The 20,958-nt window shown below is 37.8% G+C and overlaps 1 protein-coding gene across 8 annotated transcripts in view; it reads left to right on the top strand.

The window, feature by feature from the left end:
• The window catches only part of LOC134223374 (calpain-A-like), a 128,323-nt gene that overhangs the window by 100,293 nt on the left and 7,072 nt on the right, over positions 1–20,958 (top strand). For 3 of the 8 annotated variants that reach the window (XM_062702512.1, XM_062702515.1, XM_062702518.1), the window contains 3 exons: positions 6,642–6,680; positions 6,842–6,983; positions 7,758–8,000. In XM_062702512.1, coding sequence (XP_062558496.1) covers positions 6,642–6,680; positions 6,842–6,983; positions 7,758–8,000 — 424 coding nt within the window. The remainder of the gene's footprint in view (positions 1–6,641; positions 6,681–6,841; positions 6,984–7,757; positions 8,001–20,958) is intronic. The other 5 variants (XM_062702513.1, XM_062702517.1, XM_062702516.1 and 2 more) reach the window with 3 other exon arrangements.

Raw genomic sequence — 20,958 nt, forward strand, 5'->3', positions numbered from 1 at the left:
ATCATTAATATCAATTAAGTTAGCACGTGGAAGGGGCCGTTTCCTTCCAATCCATCCGCCGTGTCCGATAGTACGCACCTGAAAAGAAAAGTAAGAAATCAAAATTATACTGAAATGAAATAAATAATATAACCTAATACTTACCTAGAAATTACCTTACCCGCCGATCGGGCGAGGATTCGATGTAGGGCGCGAGAAGAAGTAAGCGCACCGAATTGTAAGTGTTGATTTATTGTAAAGCAAACCATAAGTACTTACCGATTATAATCAATTACAGTTTGAAGCATTTATCGCTCTCAAAACCGACCGCCTTTTATTGACACGCCCTACCTCCCACAACAAAGGGGCTTATCGGCCACCAGCCTATGAGCTCGACATGATCTGCTCCCTGGGGGGGAGGGGGGTCGGTGTTGGTGAGTAGTGAGATAGGAACGAGGAGCATATTGTAGGACAGACGAATGAAAATTTAAATTTTTGAGCTCAATTACCTGCTAGAATATTCACTTTATTTTCGTTTGTATTTTTATTCGTATTTCGTTTCGATTTTTACTGTAGCAAATTCTCTATATTGTACCCGTTGATGACGGTAACAATATTGAGGAGCGTCTATTCCTGGAGCATTTATTCCTGCTACAACTCGATTTTTGAACCATCCGTATAACAAATAATCGGAGTTCTGGCCCTCCCTGTTGCCACGAGTGACGTCCTGGATTGAATACTGCAAACTGTCGAGTGAAGTTGTATTTTTTTTTTTCATTCAATATTCATTGTTTGACACTAAGGGGTTTATTCTAATAGTTTTAGAATACTCAGGTGTCCTATCATATCATCTTCGAAGAAGTTTACGGATCTCTTTATCCTTAAAGCACTCTTCTCCGCTTCTAATTGTATCAACTGATGCAAAGGAAGTAGATAGAGTAGTGCTTCCAGTGCTTTCGTTGGTGTACTTCTCATTGCACCAGCCATTGGAAGGGTTTCTAGTCTTTGAATTTTTTCCAACATTCTCTGAGTCTTTACCTCTTTCGTTTCGTTTGGCCACAGACCAATGAGGCATAAGTAATCATTGGCCTCACAATTGCCAAATAATTCCATTAGATCATTTTTTTCTTGAGACCCCACTGCTCACCAAATGTTCTTTTGCATATCCATAGAGCATTTGTTGCTTTTTGTATAGCTTGCTCCAGGTGCGTTTTTTTAATCCTTTCTCTATCTGGTAGGCACTATGTGTTACTTAACCGCTACTGTGCCGAGATCTACTGTGGTATTCTGCTGTACAGAATCTACACAAAATCTACTTTTAGATTTCCATTATTCATTGTTGCTGTCGCAGCTGGCCCATCCAACGTGAGTCTATTGTGTCCATTTGTCCGTGTCGTGGATGATCGTTGCATTGTTCGGTTACGATTGATCCGGGTAACGTTGGAGGAATGCCTCCGAGAAGAACAAGTTGTCAGTCGTCATCAGGCAGCCCTGACGGTAAGTCGCGTACCCCAAACGCTACCGTATGGACTGCGAATCCGACGATTGACGAGGGTTTGGTGTAGGAGCTGGGAATCGAACCCATGACCACCCGCTTGTAAGGCGAACGTGTAGCCAACTACGCTACGGGACCCCCTACTCCAGATGCGTATTCCAGTTTAGTTTACTGTCAAGATATACACCAAGGTATTTGACTGTATTTGAAAGTTCTAAAACTGTACCTTTGAGTGTTATGTTTTAATGAAAAAAAAATTTCTTCGTGTGAATGGTACAATAGTAGTTTTAGAAGGGTTTATGCTCAGTCCTTCTCTATCGCACCACGATGAGACGTAATTTAATGCTGTTTGCATTCTATTAGTGATAGTACAATCATATTTCCCTCGTATGATTATGACTAAGTCATCAGCAAAGCCGATAATTTCGAAGCCTTGTGCTACCAGACTTTTGAGAAGATCATCAACTATTAAAGACCACAACAGAGGTGATAATACGCCTCCTTGTGGCTTAACAGCTCTAACATTTATGAATGAGCTTCCCAGGTTTGCTGATATCTCTCTTTTTAACAACACTTCATTGATCCAAGTAACAGTTGATTCAAAAGTATACGAATGCTAATGGCTTTCCTGTTCGCGTGACTAACATCTAGGTTACTTTGACCTGGCAGCCAAAGTACCGGTACTACAAGTGTCAAACCAATGCATTGGTTGCACAGTGGGGAAAATCCGACCCAAAAAGGTACATATTTATTGCGGCTACTTGCTGCGCATGAAAAATACCTTTCCTAAAGGGAAAATCCTAGACAAATCGAATGGTGCTATTTTCATGCGCCGGAAATTATGGTAACTGGCAGTTTTGCCTCATTTACTCCTAAAAATCATATTTTTTCTATGACAGCTACGATTTAAAGTCGATTGCGGCTAACTATTTCTATGTTTTCTGATGCTTATTAAGTAGAAAATACGTGTCGTATCTATTCCGACCTTAAACCATGACTGGAAGTGGCTATTTTGCCCCATTTACCCCTGGAATCGTATTTTTTCTAGGACAGCTCCGATTTAAAATCAATTGCGGCTGTCTATTTCTATGATGCTTAGTAAGTAGAAAATACGAAGGGTATCTATTCCGACCTTATACCATGACTGGAAGTCACCGTTTCGCCCCAGTTACCCCTGAAATCGTATTTTTTCATGAAAATTACAATTTAAAATGAATTGCGCTTTCTGATGCTAATTTAGTAGAAAATACGAATGGTATAAGTTCCGGCCTTGGATCATAATTGGAAGTGGCCTTTTTGCCCCATTTACCTTCGTTTCTTTCTGGAGGAATTCATTTTCCATGGCCGGAATTTATACCAGTTGTATTTTCTACTAAACTAGCATAAAAGCATAGAAATAGTCAGCCGCATATGATTTTAAATTGAAGCTGTCTTAGAAAAATACGAATCCAGATGTAAATGGGGTAAAACGGCCACTTCCAGTCATGGTATAAGATCGGAATAGATACCACTAGTATTTTCTACTTGATTAGCATCAATAAACATAGAAATAGTTAGCCGCAATCGATTGTAAATTGTACCTGTCATAGAAAAATATGATTTTAAGGGGTAAATGGGGCAAAACGGCCAATTCCTATAATTTCCGGCAAATGAAAATAACACCATTCGATTTGTCGTGGATTTTCCCTTTAGGAAAGGTATTTTTCCGTCGCAGCAAGTAGCCGCAATAAATAAGTACCTTTTTGGGTCGGATTTTCCCCACTGTGCGATGTTGGTAATGAAACCAAACATGCACTACATCATGATGCATAAATTATGGTCAATTGAAGCTTGTTGAAGCATAATTTGGCAAAATAATTTAAATGACTACAGCGCCACTAGCGTTCTAGTACTTATGCTTCTACTCAAGTAACAATGCATTGATCAAAACCATATTTTGTCATTGCGATTGCAGTTGTTATTGAATTATGAGATGTGTTGTCGAATGCTCCTTCAATATCAATGAAAAAGCAAGTGAAATTTCTTTTGCATCAAAAGATCTTACTAATTCTGTAACCACCTCATGCAGAGCTGTTACTAAAGAATTTCCTTCCTGATGCGCAAATTGATATTTGCTTGAGGGGATTTTGTTTAGATAAGTTGACTTTATGTGTTCGTCAATTATTTTTTCCTTTGTTTTCAACATAATGGATGATAAACTTATTGGCCTAACTAAAGGATTTCGGGGAGGTTTTATCCTTTTTGTTTGCCTTAGGGATGAATGTGACCCTGACTTGTCGCCATTCAGTTGGAATGTAGCTTAATGGTAGTCTGAAATATTTTTGTTAAGATGGGTGTTAAGGTTGCCTTTACCTTCTGGCAACCTAAAGGGTTCAAAGGAACCCTAAGTAAAAATGTGTTTGGCCAAAGCACAAGCATCATACCTGGTTTTTTCAAATCCAGACGTTTCATTCGTTGGGTTGCGAATATTCGTTCTGTTGTTCTGAATCCCAGTATCTAATACAGAAGTACTTTGGTCTCCACTATGGTTGATAATAGACGTGAAAAATGTGTTCTCATCATTAGCTCCAACGTTTCTGTTGTAGAAGTAATGAAAGAGGCATTCTCTTTCCTTAAGGTGTCCAATCCGTTTAAGTGATCTTTAGCGAGGATTTTTGTAACCTTTCAGTTTCAGGAGTATTTTCAATATTTTCACACATGTGCCTCCAATGTATCTTCTTGGATCTCCTCAATTCTCTATTATAATCAGTGAGGGATTTTTTTTATAAAACTGCTGTGTTCGTTTAGCCCAGTGGAATAATTTCCGGTTTTTTTTTTATGAAGTTTTTGTAGTTTGTTATTGCACCATGGAACATCTCTGTTAGAAGATCGTTCCCTTGCTTTACAGCATACATTATATGCATATTCGATTAAGTTTGAACATTTTTTTTGTACAAAAAATTGTGTACAAGAGCTTGAATTAATTGTTAAAGTTTTGCCTCCAGCTTCTAGTTCTAGGTTATATAGCTCCCAGTTTGTTTTTCTGGTATCTTTTGTATGTATTTAGAATGAGTTGTTGGCCAACCTCATATTCAAATAGAATTTGCTTGTGATCAGATAGAGATATTTCATCTGAAACATGTTATTTCTTTTATTTTCCAGAGATTTTTGGACTACAAAGTGTTAATTCCTGTCTAATTGCGTTTATAAATGTTGGCGCATCTCCCCTATTACATATATCAATTTCATTATTGGTAATGTAGTTTAGAAGGTACTCACCCCTGTTATTGATGTCCGAGCTGGCCCACATTGTATGATGAGCATTGGCATCGCAACCAATTATGAACACCTTATTCTTTGATTTGCAGTATGGAACAAACGCTGCCACTTCGCCAAGTCTCCAGGGAAATATGCGGAAGCAACATATACTTCTGCCATGAGTTATAGGAGTTCCTATCCTATCTGTAATTGGATTGATATTCATTTTTTCATTCACTAAAATTGCAGCTCTAGGAGCTAGCTGTCCTTGATCGTAAATTAAGTTACTAGATCTTGTAGGAATTCCTAGTATCCTACTGTAGTTTGACCATGGCTCCTGGATAAGAGCAATATTCAGTTTGCTCTTCATGAATCTTCTACAAAGTATGGCAGTTGATCCCTTCGCGTGATGAAGATTCACTTGCACAAACTTTATTTTATTGTTGTTTAACTGGAGGTTGTACTTTGCCGCTTATGTTGGGATTTAATTTCTTCCCAGCTCTGGCTTTGCGGCCTCCTTCACTTGAATTTTTTTCCAGTTGGATTCTTAAATTTCTGTATCCTGGTTTCGATCCTTTTTCTGGCGATGTATCAGTACAAATCGGATTCCCAACTGTGGTAGTGTTAGTGTGGCCACAAATTACTTGGGTTGTGTTTGCGCTCTTAACTCCACTAGGTCCTGGGATCTCATCAGTTTGATCTACGATCATCCTTTCATCGCCAGTGCCAAAGTGGGTTCTTTCAGAGTTGCAATCATTCAAATTCTCTGGTCTTTCGCTATATGGAAGCGATTTCCCTTTTGAAACTTTTTCCTAATGTGGGCATTTCCAAACTTGAAATCTAAAATTAATTCACTCTTCTTCATTGAGTTCAAGGAAACTCAATCGACAGTGAAGATTAGCTCAACATGCTTTTGGTTTCTTATGTTACGCTGTAGTATCCTCCACGCTTCAACGATCAAACCATCATTTTGGCTTTCCAAAAGCGTCAGAATCTCATCATTACTTCTTCTGCACTCCACGGGAAAAAGCCAATAAGTATTTCCGGTCGCGGGATATCCTTTTCATCGACCGCCGAAAGTTCCGCCCCTGTCCAGGGAGTTATGCTTGCTATTATGTTCTTTAACCAATCTGCAGTTTGTTGATTTTTACAGACTACGATTAAATAACCAGACTTGAATACGCAGGAACCAAACTTCGGTGTCAGCGATTCTTTACGTTGTCCCGCTACTTTTGCTAGGACAGCTTTTTGCGTAGCAACCAGTTGTTCAGTTGCGAGCTCAACATTCGGATATCCTTTTGGTAGGACGCCTAGTTTCACGCAATTGGCTACATCCCTGTTATTTCTTTATTGACTATTTCTTATTTTTTTAATGGAAAATTTCTAATTTTTTTGGGAAATTTTTTATTCTAGTCGTTTTTTGCATACCACATCCGTCTAAAATATGTAGCTGAGAAACCATGCCAAACTTGGCAAGCTGTTTCCTTGTTTTCACTTTTTTACAGATAGGATTGACCTACGATTCATGACATATTAGGACAGACAAGAAAACCTTAAAGGATGAAGTAGGTATTTGTGCGAACATGCGATCGTCGTGAACAGTTTACCGAAGCATTTAATGGTCGCATTCTCCACTTTGAGAGGGAATTAATAAATTTTCGTAGAATAAATTTCTTAATTATTATCAACAAATCTAATGATTTTTTGCCATCCTCGTAGAATAGGACACGAGGCTAAAAGATTGCTGCAGAAATTATTAAATGTGCAAGATCATTTGTACATAGTATAATACATAAGAGAAAGTTCAATGTATGAATTCTATGTATGAAGATAAAACATCAAGCGAAAATTCCCATGTCCACGCATTTTATCATCAAGAAGCTTGCGTAGCTAGAATTTTCTTGATCTTTGAACTTTTTTCTTCGCGCAGGTCGGCCCCGATGATATCAATCGTGGCGGTGGTAGATATGTAAGTTAGGTTTGATTTCACCCTCGGTTGCAATTCCAATAGATCGCTTCAATTTATTCCGGCATGCAACTTTTCCATTTCAATTGTTACCTTTTCCTGTTTACAAAACAAAATTGTATTATAACAAGGTCACTAATGCCGAATTTGTATTTTCTTTCTAGATTGCACCAGACGTCCCAGTTCCGTCGCAACCGTCACCCCAGCGTCAGGCCATGGAACGTCTCTTCCTGGAAGTGGCCGGCGCCGACGGGGAGGTTGACTGGGTCGAACTGAAGCGAATCCTGGATCATTCGTTCCGTGATGGTGAGTGTCTTCGAGGGGTTAGACGTTCTGTATTCTAAAGGGGCTGCTCAGATTTATTGCACTCACAAATGGTATTGATATTTATACGGGAGTTCCATTTGTTGCGTTACAAGTTACTTTTCCCTTAATTTTGCACCTTTCCTTGGTTATGTAACGTTCAATTTGAATGCTAGTTGAACCTTAGTACTGTTATCATTAAGTAAATAACTGTTTTTAGATAGACAAGACTTTCAGTTCAAAATTCCAAATAGATTAGAATTTCATGACTAAATTAAGTAAGAACAGGTTTGGGAAACAAATGGCCTAACAGCTTCTAATTGACCACTAATCATTTCGTTTCTCATTTCATTTGCATCCGAGAATTTGTTGTACTTTTGAAAAGTCAGATTAACTTCACTAATAACCAAACAGTCTTGCCGTCTTATGTATTTTGATCGTTTTGTAAGTGATTGTTTCGATGGCGAACTTTGTTCGTAAGTCAAGTCTTCGTCCGATTTGTGCGTCCATTATGTTTAGTATTTAGTTTATTTCCTTATCACCAATAGTTGTGCTAGATTCTCATTACAAATTTTCCACTGTCTTTCTCTTTCCCCACGTTGAAACAAATGTAAAAAAAAACTCATAACCACAACCGAAACACATTGTTTTCTGAATTATTCTCAAATTCATCAATCGTCCTCGAATCCCATCCCTTCCTCGTCCACAATTCCTCCGCACACGAACCACAACCTACCCTACGACACCCTCCACGCGGACTGGCGCACACGTGAGTAGATCTGCCCAAGTCGTCCTCGGTGAATGGGTTGAACAAATCGTACGCCAATCAGCAAAACGCGGGCAACTACGACGACGGTGGCGGTGGGGATGCCGGCGGTGGACTTCTGGCCCAACTGTGTGGCATCTTCTGCAAGGATACGCCGTTTGCCGAAGCCTTCGGGGTGTCTTCCGGCGGTGGCGGAGGACAGGACGGGAATGCCAATGGCAACCTGCAGAGTCAGATCGTTCCCATTCAGCACGGTGAGAGATTTTCAATGAATTTAACACAGATCTAATCAATTTTGCCGAGGGTTTGTTTTCAGCTTTCTTATTTTCAGGCCATTGGAGGTTTGGTGTAAAACGATCGAATGGGATGCTTTAGCAGGTGCCTAACATAACAATGCTTTATTGCTTAGCGAAATTGGATTGTTTACGTTTTTCTAATTCAAAACTAAGCATTTTCCATTTTATGTTCCTTGTTGCAGCTATCTATTTTGATTGATAATATCGCTAATAATTTTATTCTATTCTTTAGTGTTTAATGCCCGCCAATTTCATATGGTTCTCATTATAGACACTATAGATTCCATAGACGAGCGCAAGCACGGTTGGGTTATTTCGATTAAGTGTGTTTTTCCACTTTTTCACCGTGTACCACGCGAATTTGACGTCACACGCTGCGTTGCTTGGGTTGCAATAGTGACGTCATGCTCGTTTGGCTACACTAACTGACAGTTCGTTTGGCAACACTCGCCTTCGCCTCAGCTCGTCTATGGAACCTATAGTGTCTATAGTTCTCATCCTTAGTAAAAATTACTAAGCCCTTTTAGTGGAATATCTTCACCTGTCATAGGACGAGTCTAGTTCTATTCCATTTAATCCCAACACAATGCAAAGGGGAAAAATACTTATTCGGACCTCAACTGTTAGGACGCCATCGTGCAAGTCGAGTCAAGTACGGGACACTAAAGACGGCCTTACAGTTGAGGACAAGTACGCATCTGTAAAGATTACAACGGGGTAGAATTAAATGGAATAGTACTAAACTGGTCTAATGACAGGTGTCTTGTTCCTAGTTAATTTTGCGATAGCTTGTTGTAGTTATGTATTATTTGATGAGATTTGTAGGAATGTATATGTTCTAGATTCCAAAATAATATATTCGCCTCATTGGACGAACCCCTACTTGGGGATTCCATGTTACAAATGCAAAACAATAGGCCTCCTATCCTTTGTGAGTTCTAAAGCGTTCTAAATTCACTATGCTTATGCACATTATACATCTGTTGATCATCGACTTCATTATGCAAATTTATAACATGTTAAAACTAAAATTCGAAATCAATTCTTTCATTCAAAATTCAAATTCCGGTGCTAAAAATGTGATAGGGTAAGACGGTATAATGCGCCCCACCTGGCCAAAACGCCCCCCTTTGATTTCTAGAAAACTATAACTAATTAAGGGTCAAAAACAGTTGGTACCTATAAGTATTTGTAAACCCATCATACTATGTAAATGTGGAAGTATTTTTGTATTACGCAATGAAAATAATAGCAAAATACAAAAACCAGATTAATCCACCTACAGTGAGATGTTGACCCTTCCTTAGTCCTAAGGAAATATTGTCAGACTCCAGTATTTAAAACGAGATAAAAGTACTCGACATCCCACGGAGATTGAACGTATAAAGTGACAAATTAATTGCCTACCAAAAGGCGGGTTTCATGGGTTGAGTAACAACAAAATGAAAGAATACGCACTGTACGTCATGCTGCCTATCTATCAGGCGCTCGTCGGATTAAATAGCTATTGTAACATGATTAGTAAATATCGCAACGCTGGTAACATATGCGTATACTTGAAATTTCCAAAGATCTCGATTAATTAATCCAGAACTAACTAAATCAGTCATTGATCTGAACGAAACTCAATAGCGTTCAATAATAACATATATTCCGCCTTATGGATGCCTAATTTTGTAATACTAATCTTGTTTAATACCTTAAAAATGGGTGAGATTTATATGTTAGTAAATTTCAGAATTTGCACACATACGCATACATACATGCATATAAGTGGTCTATTAGTGTCTCAAAACATGCTCACATATGCTATCTATCATCTAATTAAGAAATTTTTGAAATCCCTTTAAATTTTTACGTTTTTGCTTTTCTTAGAAGATTGTTTGGTACATGCTTCTATATGTTCCTCAATTAAAATCAATTGTTTCTTTGAAACAAATAAGAAAAATAAGCATATTTCCATATCATATCATTTGTTATAATTATATTTTCAATATTAAAGTGATATTTTTCCAAATACCATACATTTTATTTCATAATTCAAGAGATTTATTGATAGATTAATACATAACACGCCTGCGTAACGCATACAAAGCGAAATTATAGACACTTCCGAAGGAAGGGTCAAAAAGTTACAGTTTTGATGTAACTTTTCATGTTTGTTTGCTCAACATTCTGGAGCGACTCTGGCATACTGTCCGCAAAACTTGCACTGGAACACTCAGTTGGGCAACAAAATTACTTTTCTCAGTGGTTAATATGATATAAAATTGCTTCCATCTTCAAAAATGTAACGATTTTCGAAAACATGTTTCACTGGCCAAAACGCCCCAGTATAGGCAGGACGATATGCCCTTACCAACTGGACACAAGCGCAGCGAGCCTGCAGCAGTTGCTTCCAAATTGTATGGAAAATATTGAAATGTAATTCACACCTGCTTGAATGGACCTATGTTGGTTTTTTAATGTCAAGCGCATAAGGATTTGTAGCCTTTTTATTATGAGATTGATAAAATACTAATGAAGGGCAATTAAACGTCTTTGGTTGAGGTGGGGCGTATTGCCCAGGCAATTTTTAAAATTAATTTTTTCACTACTTTTCCAAAAAGCTTTATTACGTGTTAACTGAAATATTTTTATATGACTACTCATAGCAAATATATTAACAATATGGTTCACTTCGAGCTTTTCCATACAACGAAATGGCGAACCATTTGCCGGTGATAACAATATCATCTAGCGAGCGAAGAGGAATCTAAATGTGTTTTATTCTTGTTTATTCTAGCAAATCTTCCTGCAAATTTACAGTGACAGTCATGCGGTAGAAAAGTTTTCATACGATAGTGCAGGGATGTCCATACTTTTCTGAATAAATCGATCATCAACAGATCGATTTTTTATTTTACACATATTTCGATGATATATTGATAATAATAGATAATTGTGATCCGAAATGCTTGCGGCGCGTTAGAAAATATTGATTCAATTTCTTTCGGGTCGAAAATAATTGAAGGCATTAGTTAGTTTTTCGCAAGATTTTTTATCCACAATTACCAGCATCCAGCATATATCACACGCGGATGCTCTCAACAGTTCCTACTTTTCTGGAAAAAAGTATTTGATTTAAGTATTTGAATTAAGTATTTAATATGTTTTATCGTAACATTGATTCCAGAACAAATATTTCTAGTGCCTTTCATTTAAATACATCAATATTCTTCTTGAGTTAGAATTTCATTTTTATATCTATGGGTTTGTATCCATGCTTTCACCGAAGGCAAAATTAATAAAAATTAGAGGTTTTCTCTGCATCCTCTGCAGTAATTTGACTGAGGTTGTTCGCGATTAATTTGTCACAGGTCTAGCGGCTTCCTAATCCTCAATTAGTGATATGCACCGGTCTGAAAATCATCGGAGTTTCAAATTCACAACTTGTTTTATACCCAATTGCCTGTCCCGATCATTCTGCTTAACCCCATGTATGGCATAATGAAGCGCAGTTTTTTTTTTTGCACTGGTTGAACAAGAATTGGTATCTTTTGAAAACACATGGGCTCGATGGCCAAAATTATTTCCATTTATTGCATTATTTAATGAAGAATATAACTTCCGTTGTAAAATTTTCGACGAAGCAAAATAAATACTAACATTCAAATTACGTAAACATTTGCAAAAACGCAGTCCCAACCAGATTTATTTGTTATATAAAAGCAGTTCTCATAGCTTTCCTCTACATGCCTTTCATATATGACGAAAATACATTTAAATTTGATTTTTTTTTTTTTTTTGTCTTTATTAAGGAGACTTTCAGCCCTAGGCTGGCTCGTCTCCGGATTTAAATTTGATAATATTCCTTGAAAATTGAGTTGATATGGGCAATAATAGTGTGGTATCCTACAATGATGTACAGGGGTTGGACAGAATGATCGGGACAGGCAAAAATTTATCGAAATTCAAATAACCATAAATCTGTGAAAAATCAATCGTTTTCAATCGTATTTTTACTGGTTCAAATCCATGCTCAGACCACTGGACACCGGAGATAATCCGGATTATTTGAGGGCATGTCAAAAATGCTAACGGCGCACAATGGTCGGATTCGTCAAATTTCACGACATAATTCGATAACATGAAAACCATCAGTGCCAGAGTTTTTACGTCTTCAGATGAAATTATCTACAAGAAAAGATCTATCTTTGGTGTAAGTTGTCGTTAAGGTGGCCCTTTTGTGACAAATTTTGTAAAATGTATTTTCTTAATCTTTCAAATTAGACAGTTGTACTGTTCTACAAAGTTGTAGAAAATTTAATTCTAAGCATTTTGCCGAAATAATATTAATTTTATCTCATACAAAATTACTAAATTTAGATAGGGTGGTCCCGAGAAAAAAAACAATTTTTAGCTTCTACTTTTTTCAATTTAAATTGTTTTCAAAATCTATCAAAGCATCGCTTCACAGTCTTTGGATTGCGCATTTTTTAATTATAGAATATGACTGCCTGCTTCATTTTCAAATATGTTATTTATTTTTGGGTTTAGTCCAGTTAACTAAAAGACACGCAATCCAAGGGCCGTGAAGCGATGCTCTGACAGTTTTTGAAAATTATTTGAATGGAAAAAAGTAGAAGCTGAAAATTGTTTTTTTTTTCTCGGGACCACCATATCTAAATTTAGTAATTTTGTCATAAAACATTACCAATTAATATTATTTTAGCAAAAATGCTTAGAATTAAATTTTCTACAACTTTGTAGAACAGTACGACCCCTAATTTGAAAGATTAAAAAATACATTTTACAAAATTTGTCACAAAAGGGCCACTCTAATGACATCTTACACCAAAAATAGATCTTTTCTTGTCAGACAACGTAAAAACTTTAGCGCAAATGGTTTTCGAGTTATCGAATTATGTTGTGAAATTTGACGAATTCGACCATTGTGCGCCGTTGCCACCGACGATTTTCGGACCGGCATTCACCTCTACTGTCGTTCTACGCATAATTGTCCCATGTACATAGGAAATCTCAACAAATATGGGACAGATATGCGTATGACGAGAGTCTAGGAGAATTGTGATTTAAATATTTGCTCAGACCCACAGGATACCACTTGGTGCAAGAACGCTGCCTACTAGAACAATTGCGTGCATGCAACAATTGGTGGAACAGGTTTCACGGATTTTACGGAAACGGCCTTAACTTAGGTTTTTTTGTCCGATCTGTGACATCAATATAGTAATCAACTCAGGAAGAGCTCTAGTTTATGTAAGAAATTTAAAAAGAGTCAACATTTCAGCAAAGCTAAAAATACAAGCGCTCAAAAAATAGCATTTTTGACATGTTATCAAATAAACCGAATAATCTCCGGTATCCAGCGGCCTGGACATGAATTTGAACCAGTTTTCCAAAACATGATCAATTTTCCCGTCAAACACTGTAAGAACCAAAAAAATCGGTTGATTTTTCACAGAGTTATGGTCATTTGAAATTCTGTTCAACCCCTGTATATCAAAATCAATTTGATTCATAAACGAATTCTCCCAGAAGTGCTTGAAGTATTTTCGTGCTACGTTCGTATTTGTTTAAACTATCAATTTGGTCGAATCAATTGCAAACTGAATAGCTAGTTTATATATATAGTAAAATGCATGAACTCTTGTAAGATATATGTATAAAAGTGTCTTTTTCAAATCGATACTTCCCAAAAGTATAACCTTGTTTTTTTTGTCTCAGTCGATTCTTTGACTAATTTATTGTCAAATTTCCCAAAGAATCATATTATTTGATGCCTCTAAATATTTTTAAAATTTAAACAAAATAAAAATAAAAAACATTTGATTTTCCGTTGGCATTCGATTAACTTTAATCGATTATGTGCACGAAAAAACATCAGGCATCCCTAGTTTTTTCCTGATGACATTTTGAAGTGCGTGTGTTTAACGATCCTCATATTTTGGGTAGTTTCTTTTCAGTGTGTATCGATCCTTCTGGGCACGGATGGCGCCACATGCGGTGTCGCCAAAATTTCGCGAGAGTGAATCATATTGTTAATATAGTATATTTGACTCATAGGCAATGCATTTGCGACTTCCTGGACTACCAAATAACACAAAGTTTGCATAAATTGCTTTGAAAAGTAAAAAGTTATCAAGGAGTTGCCTTAGGGGGGCATATTATACCGTCTTACCCTAACTGTTTTTGTTAGCGAGTGGACTTCATGGTTAGTTAAAAAATATTTAAAGCTTATGATTAGGGGTAATTAATTTACTTAACCTTCTGGGACTCACATGGTCCTGGATCACTCATGCAGTCCCAGGGTTGTAGGACAAAAGGTCGAAGATCAAAAGGTCGAAGGACAAAAGGTCGAAGGTCAAAAGGTCGAAAGGACAAAAGGTCGAAGGGTCAAAAGGTCGAAACAAAAAAAGTTGAGACAAAAGGTCGAAAGTCAGAAGGTCGAAGGTCAAAAGGTCGAATGGACAAAAGGTCGAAAGGACAAATGGTTAAAGGTCGAAGGATCAAAAGGTCGAAACAAAAAATCTGAGCCAAAAGGTCGAAGGACAAAAGGTCGAAGGTCAAATGGTCGATGGTCAAAAGGTCGAAAGGTCAAAAGGTCGAAACAAAAAATCTGAGCCAAAAGGTCGAAAGGAAAAAAGGTCAAAAGATCGAAGGACAAAAGGTCGGAGGACAAAAGGTCGAAAGTAAAAACGTCGAAGGGCAAAAGGTCGAAAGTAAAAAGTTCAAAGGACAAAAGGTTGAAAGTAAAAAGGTCGAAAGACAAAAGGTCGAAAGAACAAAAGACATAAATTGCGGTTATCGGACATAAGGTCGAAGGCCGGAAAGTCGAAGATCAAAACTCGAAGGTACAAAGGTCGAAGGTCGAAAAAATAGGCAAAACGTCGAGTGCACATTTATGTTTTACCTGATAATATTTCATTGTTGATTTTTTCCTTCTTTTAGTCATATGTCGTCCTTTCGAGATTCGCATATTTATATTTATTTGTGTTTCACCTGATTATATTTTATTGTTGAATTTTTCCTTCTTTTAATCAAAGGCTTGTATTTTGAGTTTCGCACATTAATATTTATTTGTGTTAAACCTTATTTTCATTGTTGATTCTTTTCTTTCTTTTATTCATAACCTTTCCTTTCGAGTTTCGCATTTTTATACCGCGTATGAAATACCAAACATACTTGAAAACATTTCATTCTAGAATTTTCATTTTGTTAAAACATTGGTATTCTTCAGAGGTGTATTGTCAAGTCAATATCATTATCAATGTATTGCTAGGCTTAATTGACTTTAATTGTAATTAATGAAAATATTTCTTCACTCATTTTCATCAAAATGATAATTCAAAATATATCATTTTAGCTTAACATACCATCGTCTAATGACAGTAATTTTATTTTTATGTGCTCAAAAGATAATACACGGTAAAAAATATGCACGTCCATGAGAACTGTTTTGCATTTGAATTTGCACTACTTTAGAATCCAATTAATATTAATAGCTGAGGTTTTCAAATTCAAAGACCATTACTTCCATTTGACGACATTTTGACGACATTTGACAATATTTTGATTGTAAAACTAATAAAATAAAAAAAAAAGAATCTCCGTAGCCCAGATTTGAATAACGTGCCATCGCTTGAAAGTCCTGCATCTTACCACGACTCCATCTCACACTTCGAAAATCCTTGTGCAGAAAGCAGAACAGTTGATACAAACTGTCATCTATTTTTAGAACTATATCAATATTGATCATCTTTCAAATCAATAACCTTTCATCTCTGAATTCAACAACGTATCACTTTCAAATTCAGTGAAGACATTATTGGTGCTGATCAAAGTGCCAACCATTTCAACTCCCAAAGAGAAGCATGTGATCAAGTGTTGATGTTTTGGAATTGTATATTTTTAAGGCACTTTCGAAATATGTGACATCACTCCAAAATCAAAGGAATATCACTATCAATCATAATGATTGTAAAGTTGGACATTCAATAGAAAGAACATTAAAATTGAGCGTGTTGATTATTTACCGTGTACGTTTTTGTTGGCCCTCCTTAGCCGTGTGGTAAGACGCGCGGCTACAAAGCAAGACCATGCTGAGGGTGGCAGGGTTCGATTCCCGATGCCGGTCTAGGCAATTTTCGGATTGGAAATTGTCTCGACTTCCCTGGGCATAAAAGTATCATCGTGTTAGCCTCATGATATACGAATGCAAAAATGGTAACCTGGCTTAGAAACCTCGCAGTTAATAACTGTGAAAGTGCTTAATGAACACTAAGCTGCGAGGCGGCTCTGTCCCAGTGTGGGAACGTAATGCCAATAAGAAGAAGAAGACGTTTTTGTTCACAAAATTTGTTTTTAAGTAACTACAGTCCCATCCCGATTTTGGCAACACCCGTTTTTGTCTACCCCCGATTTTGGCAACACCTGTTTTTGGCAACATTTTCTTCCCGATTTTGGCAACAACCTCGAAAATATTTTTTTCATTATTTTTAGAGCTAAAAACTTTTTATTTATACGTAATAGGATAAACAATACCAAAAGTGAATGTCATTATGGTTTACATGCGTATTATGGGCTCTGTACGAATAGTGGCCACTTTCACTGAAATAATGAACCACCACTCGTCTCACCGCTCATTGCAAACAATTTCTATTGAAACTTTTCTGCTCTTTTTAATCACGTTTTTCATGTCCCTATTCACACTACCCTAATCTAACCAGCCCACCGTAGAATGTCGTATTTTTGTCATTCTCACTGATTTCGTCGTCGACAAGTGATTCACAGCGTTGAATATAGTACAACACCTATTAAGCAAAGCCCACTGTTTACATCACAATGCAAACGGCACCACATGAGTGATCCAGGAGCAAGCAAGCCCCAGTAGGTTTAATTGCTAGTGACAAGCACATTCGATTTTCCAAATGGGCTATATAGCCATCAAGTCGTTTTCCTCATTATGCGTCTCTTTTCTGGTATCACCCGAGAAACTGTCATTTTATCATTTTATTCGTCTTTCTGCTGCATTCCCGTATAGATAATAAGCAACCATTTTATTTCAAAGAGTCTTATTGTTTAAAATTGACGCAAATTTGTCTAGTTATTAATATCAGAACACTGTTGGCTTTTCCAGTTTCCTGATGTGTCAATTGCATAACGAGCCTTTTGATTCCAACATGTTTGCCAACAGTTATATAGTGAATTATGATAAGAACAAGTATTTTTGGTGGACTAAAATTTATATGATATGTCAGATTGAAGTCCGCACTTTAATGGACTACAATAGAAACGTTATTTATCACCAAAAATTTTTGTAAGGACGTGGCCGACGCTAATGTTAATTTCAAATATTATTTATTGTTAAATTTGAAATTGGCTAATTAGTTACAATATCGTTTAATTACCATTCTTAAGTTGGTTTCAATTTTGTTTGAACTACAATCTCCGAGTTATGAATATATGCAAAAATGTCAATTATGATGCACGTGCATCATTCAAACACACTCCACATTCTTTGTAGTACATATTCTAAGTATCTAGCTTCAATCATGCAAACAAAAAAATTGATTTTTTTTCCCGATTTTGGCAACATCCCCAACCGTTTGACCTTCGATATTTTGTCCTTTCGACATTTTATTCTTTCGACCTTATGATCTCGACCTTTTATCCTTTCGGCCTTTTGTCCTTTCAACCTTCTCTCCTTTCGACCTTCTCTCCTTTCGACCTTTTGTCCTTTCGACATTTTGCTCTTTCGACTTTTTGTCCTTTCAACCATTTGCCCTTTCAACCTTTTGTCCTTTCGACCTTTTGTCCTTCCGACCTTTTGTCCTTAGGACCTTTGGTCCTTTCGATCTTTTATCCTTTCGACCTTTTGTCCTTTTGGCCTTTTGTCCTTTCGACCTTTTGTCCTCTCGGCATGTTGTCCTTTCAACCTTTTGTCCTTTCAAACTTTAGTTTTTTCAACCTTTTGTCCTTTCGACCGTTTGTCCTTTCGACCTTTTGTCCTTTCGCCCTTTTGTCCTCTCGACATTTTGTCCTGTCGACCTTTTGTCCTTTCGACCTTTTGTCCTTCGACCTTTTGTCCTTCGACCCTTTGACCTTCAATCTTTTGACCTTCGACCTTTTTACACAGATTCAGTCCCGGCCCTCTTATGAACGGCGAGCGAGCCGAATGGCCATTAGACCGAATTCTTTCTTTACCTCTTCTTCCTTCTTCTTATTTTTTTCTTCTTTCTTCACCTCTTCTTCCTTCTCTCTTCTTGCATCTGAGCAATTCTCTGTGAAATCATGATTTTTTTTCGAGATTTCAATTTTGTATTTTTTTTTATTTCCCTGAAATTTTGCATATACATTCTGTATGGTCAAAAAACATAATTGGTTTGTGATTTTGATTCTAGTCCAACTTTTGACAAGGGCCTAAGCAAAAACACCTTATGCTGTGCACAAATATAGCTTGAAAACGGCTTGTCCGATCATTTTGGTATCTTCGGCAATGTTTTAGGTATTCATTGGGACTATGTGAAAAAATATACACTGTGAAAAAATTGTTCAATAATTCAAAATAAAACTTCAAAATCAATTTTCTCAAAAATGAATTTTTTAATATTTTTTTTTATTTTTTGATATGTTGTAGCAGATAGTATATGTACTTTTTTGCACTATGGGTCATCATGAAGAAATGATGGACAAAAAAGTTATAATTTTTTCAAATAAGCTAGTTTTCCAAAAACGGTCGATTTTTTTTACGGTTTTCATCGACTCGATTTTATGAAAATACGTGAAATTTCCAATGGTGTTAAGTGTACAACACTGATGACCATTCCGCCAGTCTATGAGTGGCGATAACACTATAATGTTTTCTTCTCTTTGACATTTCATTCGACACTGTGAAGTTACAGAATAAACACGCTTTTGTTATATTCTCGCATAAAAACGTTTCTCGAGTTTTACTTCTGCGGCAATTCCATAACTCTGTTAGGTTATTGGCCCAGAATATTCCGGTTCGGTCTCGGGTTCGGTAGTGAAAGTTTGTTTACGATGGAGGACGACGGAAAAACGGAACGTGTCTACATGTTCGATGGCAGTAACTACATGGCCTGGAAGTTTCGCACGCAGGTGCTGCTGGAAGAGCACGACCTGTTTGTTTGTGTGGAAGAAGAGGTAGAAGATGTCGTAGAACTGCAGGAGCAACCGAGCGACACTCAGCAGAAGAAGCAGGAGAAGCAAAAGTTGCGGGAGAAGAGGGTCAAACAGGAACGAAAATGCAGATCGCTGCTCATCTCAAGGATTAGTGACAGCCAGCTTGAGTATGTGCAAGAGAAGAAGACTCCGAAGACCATTTGGGATTTGAACGCAAGAGCATTGCTAGTCGCATGCATTTGAAGCGACGAATGTTAAGTTTGCGATTCGAAGGTGGTTCGCTTCATGAGCATTTTCTTCGTTTCGACCGGCTCGTCAGAGAGTATCGAGGAACTGGAGCTGAGATGGAGGAGCTCGACATTATCTGCCACCTGCTGCTCACACTGGGGCCAGCATTTTCTACAGTGGTAACGGCTATAGAAACCATGCCGGAGGAGAACTTGAGCATGGAGTTTGTTAAATGTAGATTGCTGGATGAAGAAGTCAAGCGGAAGGGAATGGATGGGCACGTCAAAAAGCAATTCGGCGGCGTTTTCAAGCAAGAAAAGAAGAAACGGGTTTTCGAGTGTTTTGGCTGCAAGCAAGACGGGCACAAGCTGGTTGATTGTCCGATGAAGTGGAAGGAATCAGAAACAAAAATCTAAAGCATACCTGGCTGAGGACGGTGGTGTTTGCTTTGTTGGTGTGGGTGGTAATGTCGAACACTCTGATGATCTAAATCGGTTACAATGGTTCACCGATTCCGAATGTTCGGACCATCTCGTGAACGACAAGGAGCTTTTCGAAAAACTGAGAAAGCTAAAATCCCCAGTAGAGATTGCCGTTGCCAAGAACGGAGAGACGATTTTGGCGAAGCATTCCGGAACGGTGAAGGTGAAAGCTTTAGTGAATGGTAAATACGTTGATTGTTTCGTGCACGATGTTCTCTATGTACCCGATTTGCGGTGCAATCTTTTTTCTGTTATGAGAGTGGATCAGATCGGAATGCAAGTAACGTACAGGAACGGAAAAGGGTGGATCCATCTGTGGTAGTAGCGGATTATGTTAAAATCATAATCGGAGATACGAACTGAAAGCATGGATTATTTGAATGAGAAACCATCGTGTGTGAACCTTGTGTAACAAGTAAACAAACACGAAAACCGTTCGTGGTGCGCAACGCGAGACGATCGTCGCGAATTCTAGAGCTCATACACTCCGATGTATGTGGGCCGGTATCGCCAGTGGGTCTAGGAGGCGTGAAGTATTTTGTTACTTTTATTGACGATTGGAGTCATTTCACCATGACATTCCTGATCGAGGCGAAAGAAGAAGTTTTCGAATGTTTTCGCCAGTACGAAGCCCATGCTACAGCAAAGTTCAGTCAGAAGGTGTGTCGTCTCCGCTGCGATAACGGCGGTGAATATAGTAGCAAGGTTTTCAAGCGTTTCTGTACGGATAAAGGTATCCAGGTGGAATGGACGGCTCCTTACACCCCGGAACAAAATGGGGTAAGCGAGCGGATGAACCGTACATTGGTCGAGAAGGCAAGGTTTATACTAGAGGATTCGCAGATAGACAGGCGGTTCTGGGGACAAGCAGTTCAGATAGCAACTTTCTTGGTGAACCGTAGTCCTTCGAATGCTTTGGATTCCACCGTAACACCTTTTGAGCTCTGGGAGAGGCGAAAGCCTGATGTTAGCAAGCTACGCGTATTTGGTTTTTCCATGTTTGTGCATATTCCGAAAGAGCAACGCAAAAAGCTCGACGCAAAAGCCTGGAAGGGGAT

The sequence above is a fragment of the Armigeres subalbatus genome, chromosome 3 (genome assembly GCF_024139115.2).
Source record: "Armigeres subalbatus isolate Guangzhou_Male chromosome 3, GZ_Asu_2, whole genome shotgun sequence".
Classification (NCBI taxonomy): Eukaryota; Metazoa; Arthropoda; class Insecta; order Diptera; family Culicidae; genus Armigeres; species Armigeres subalbatus.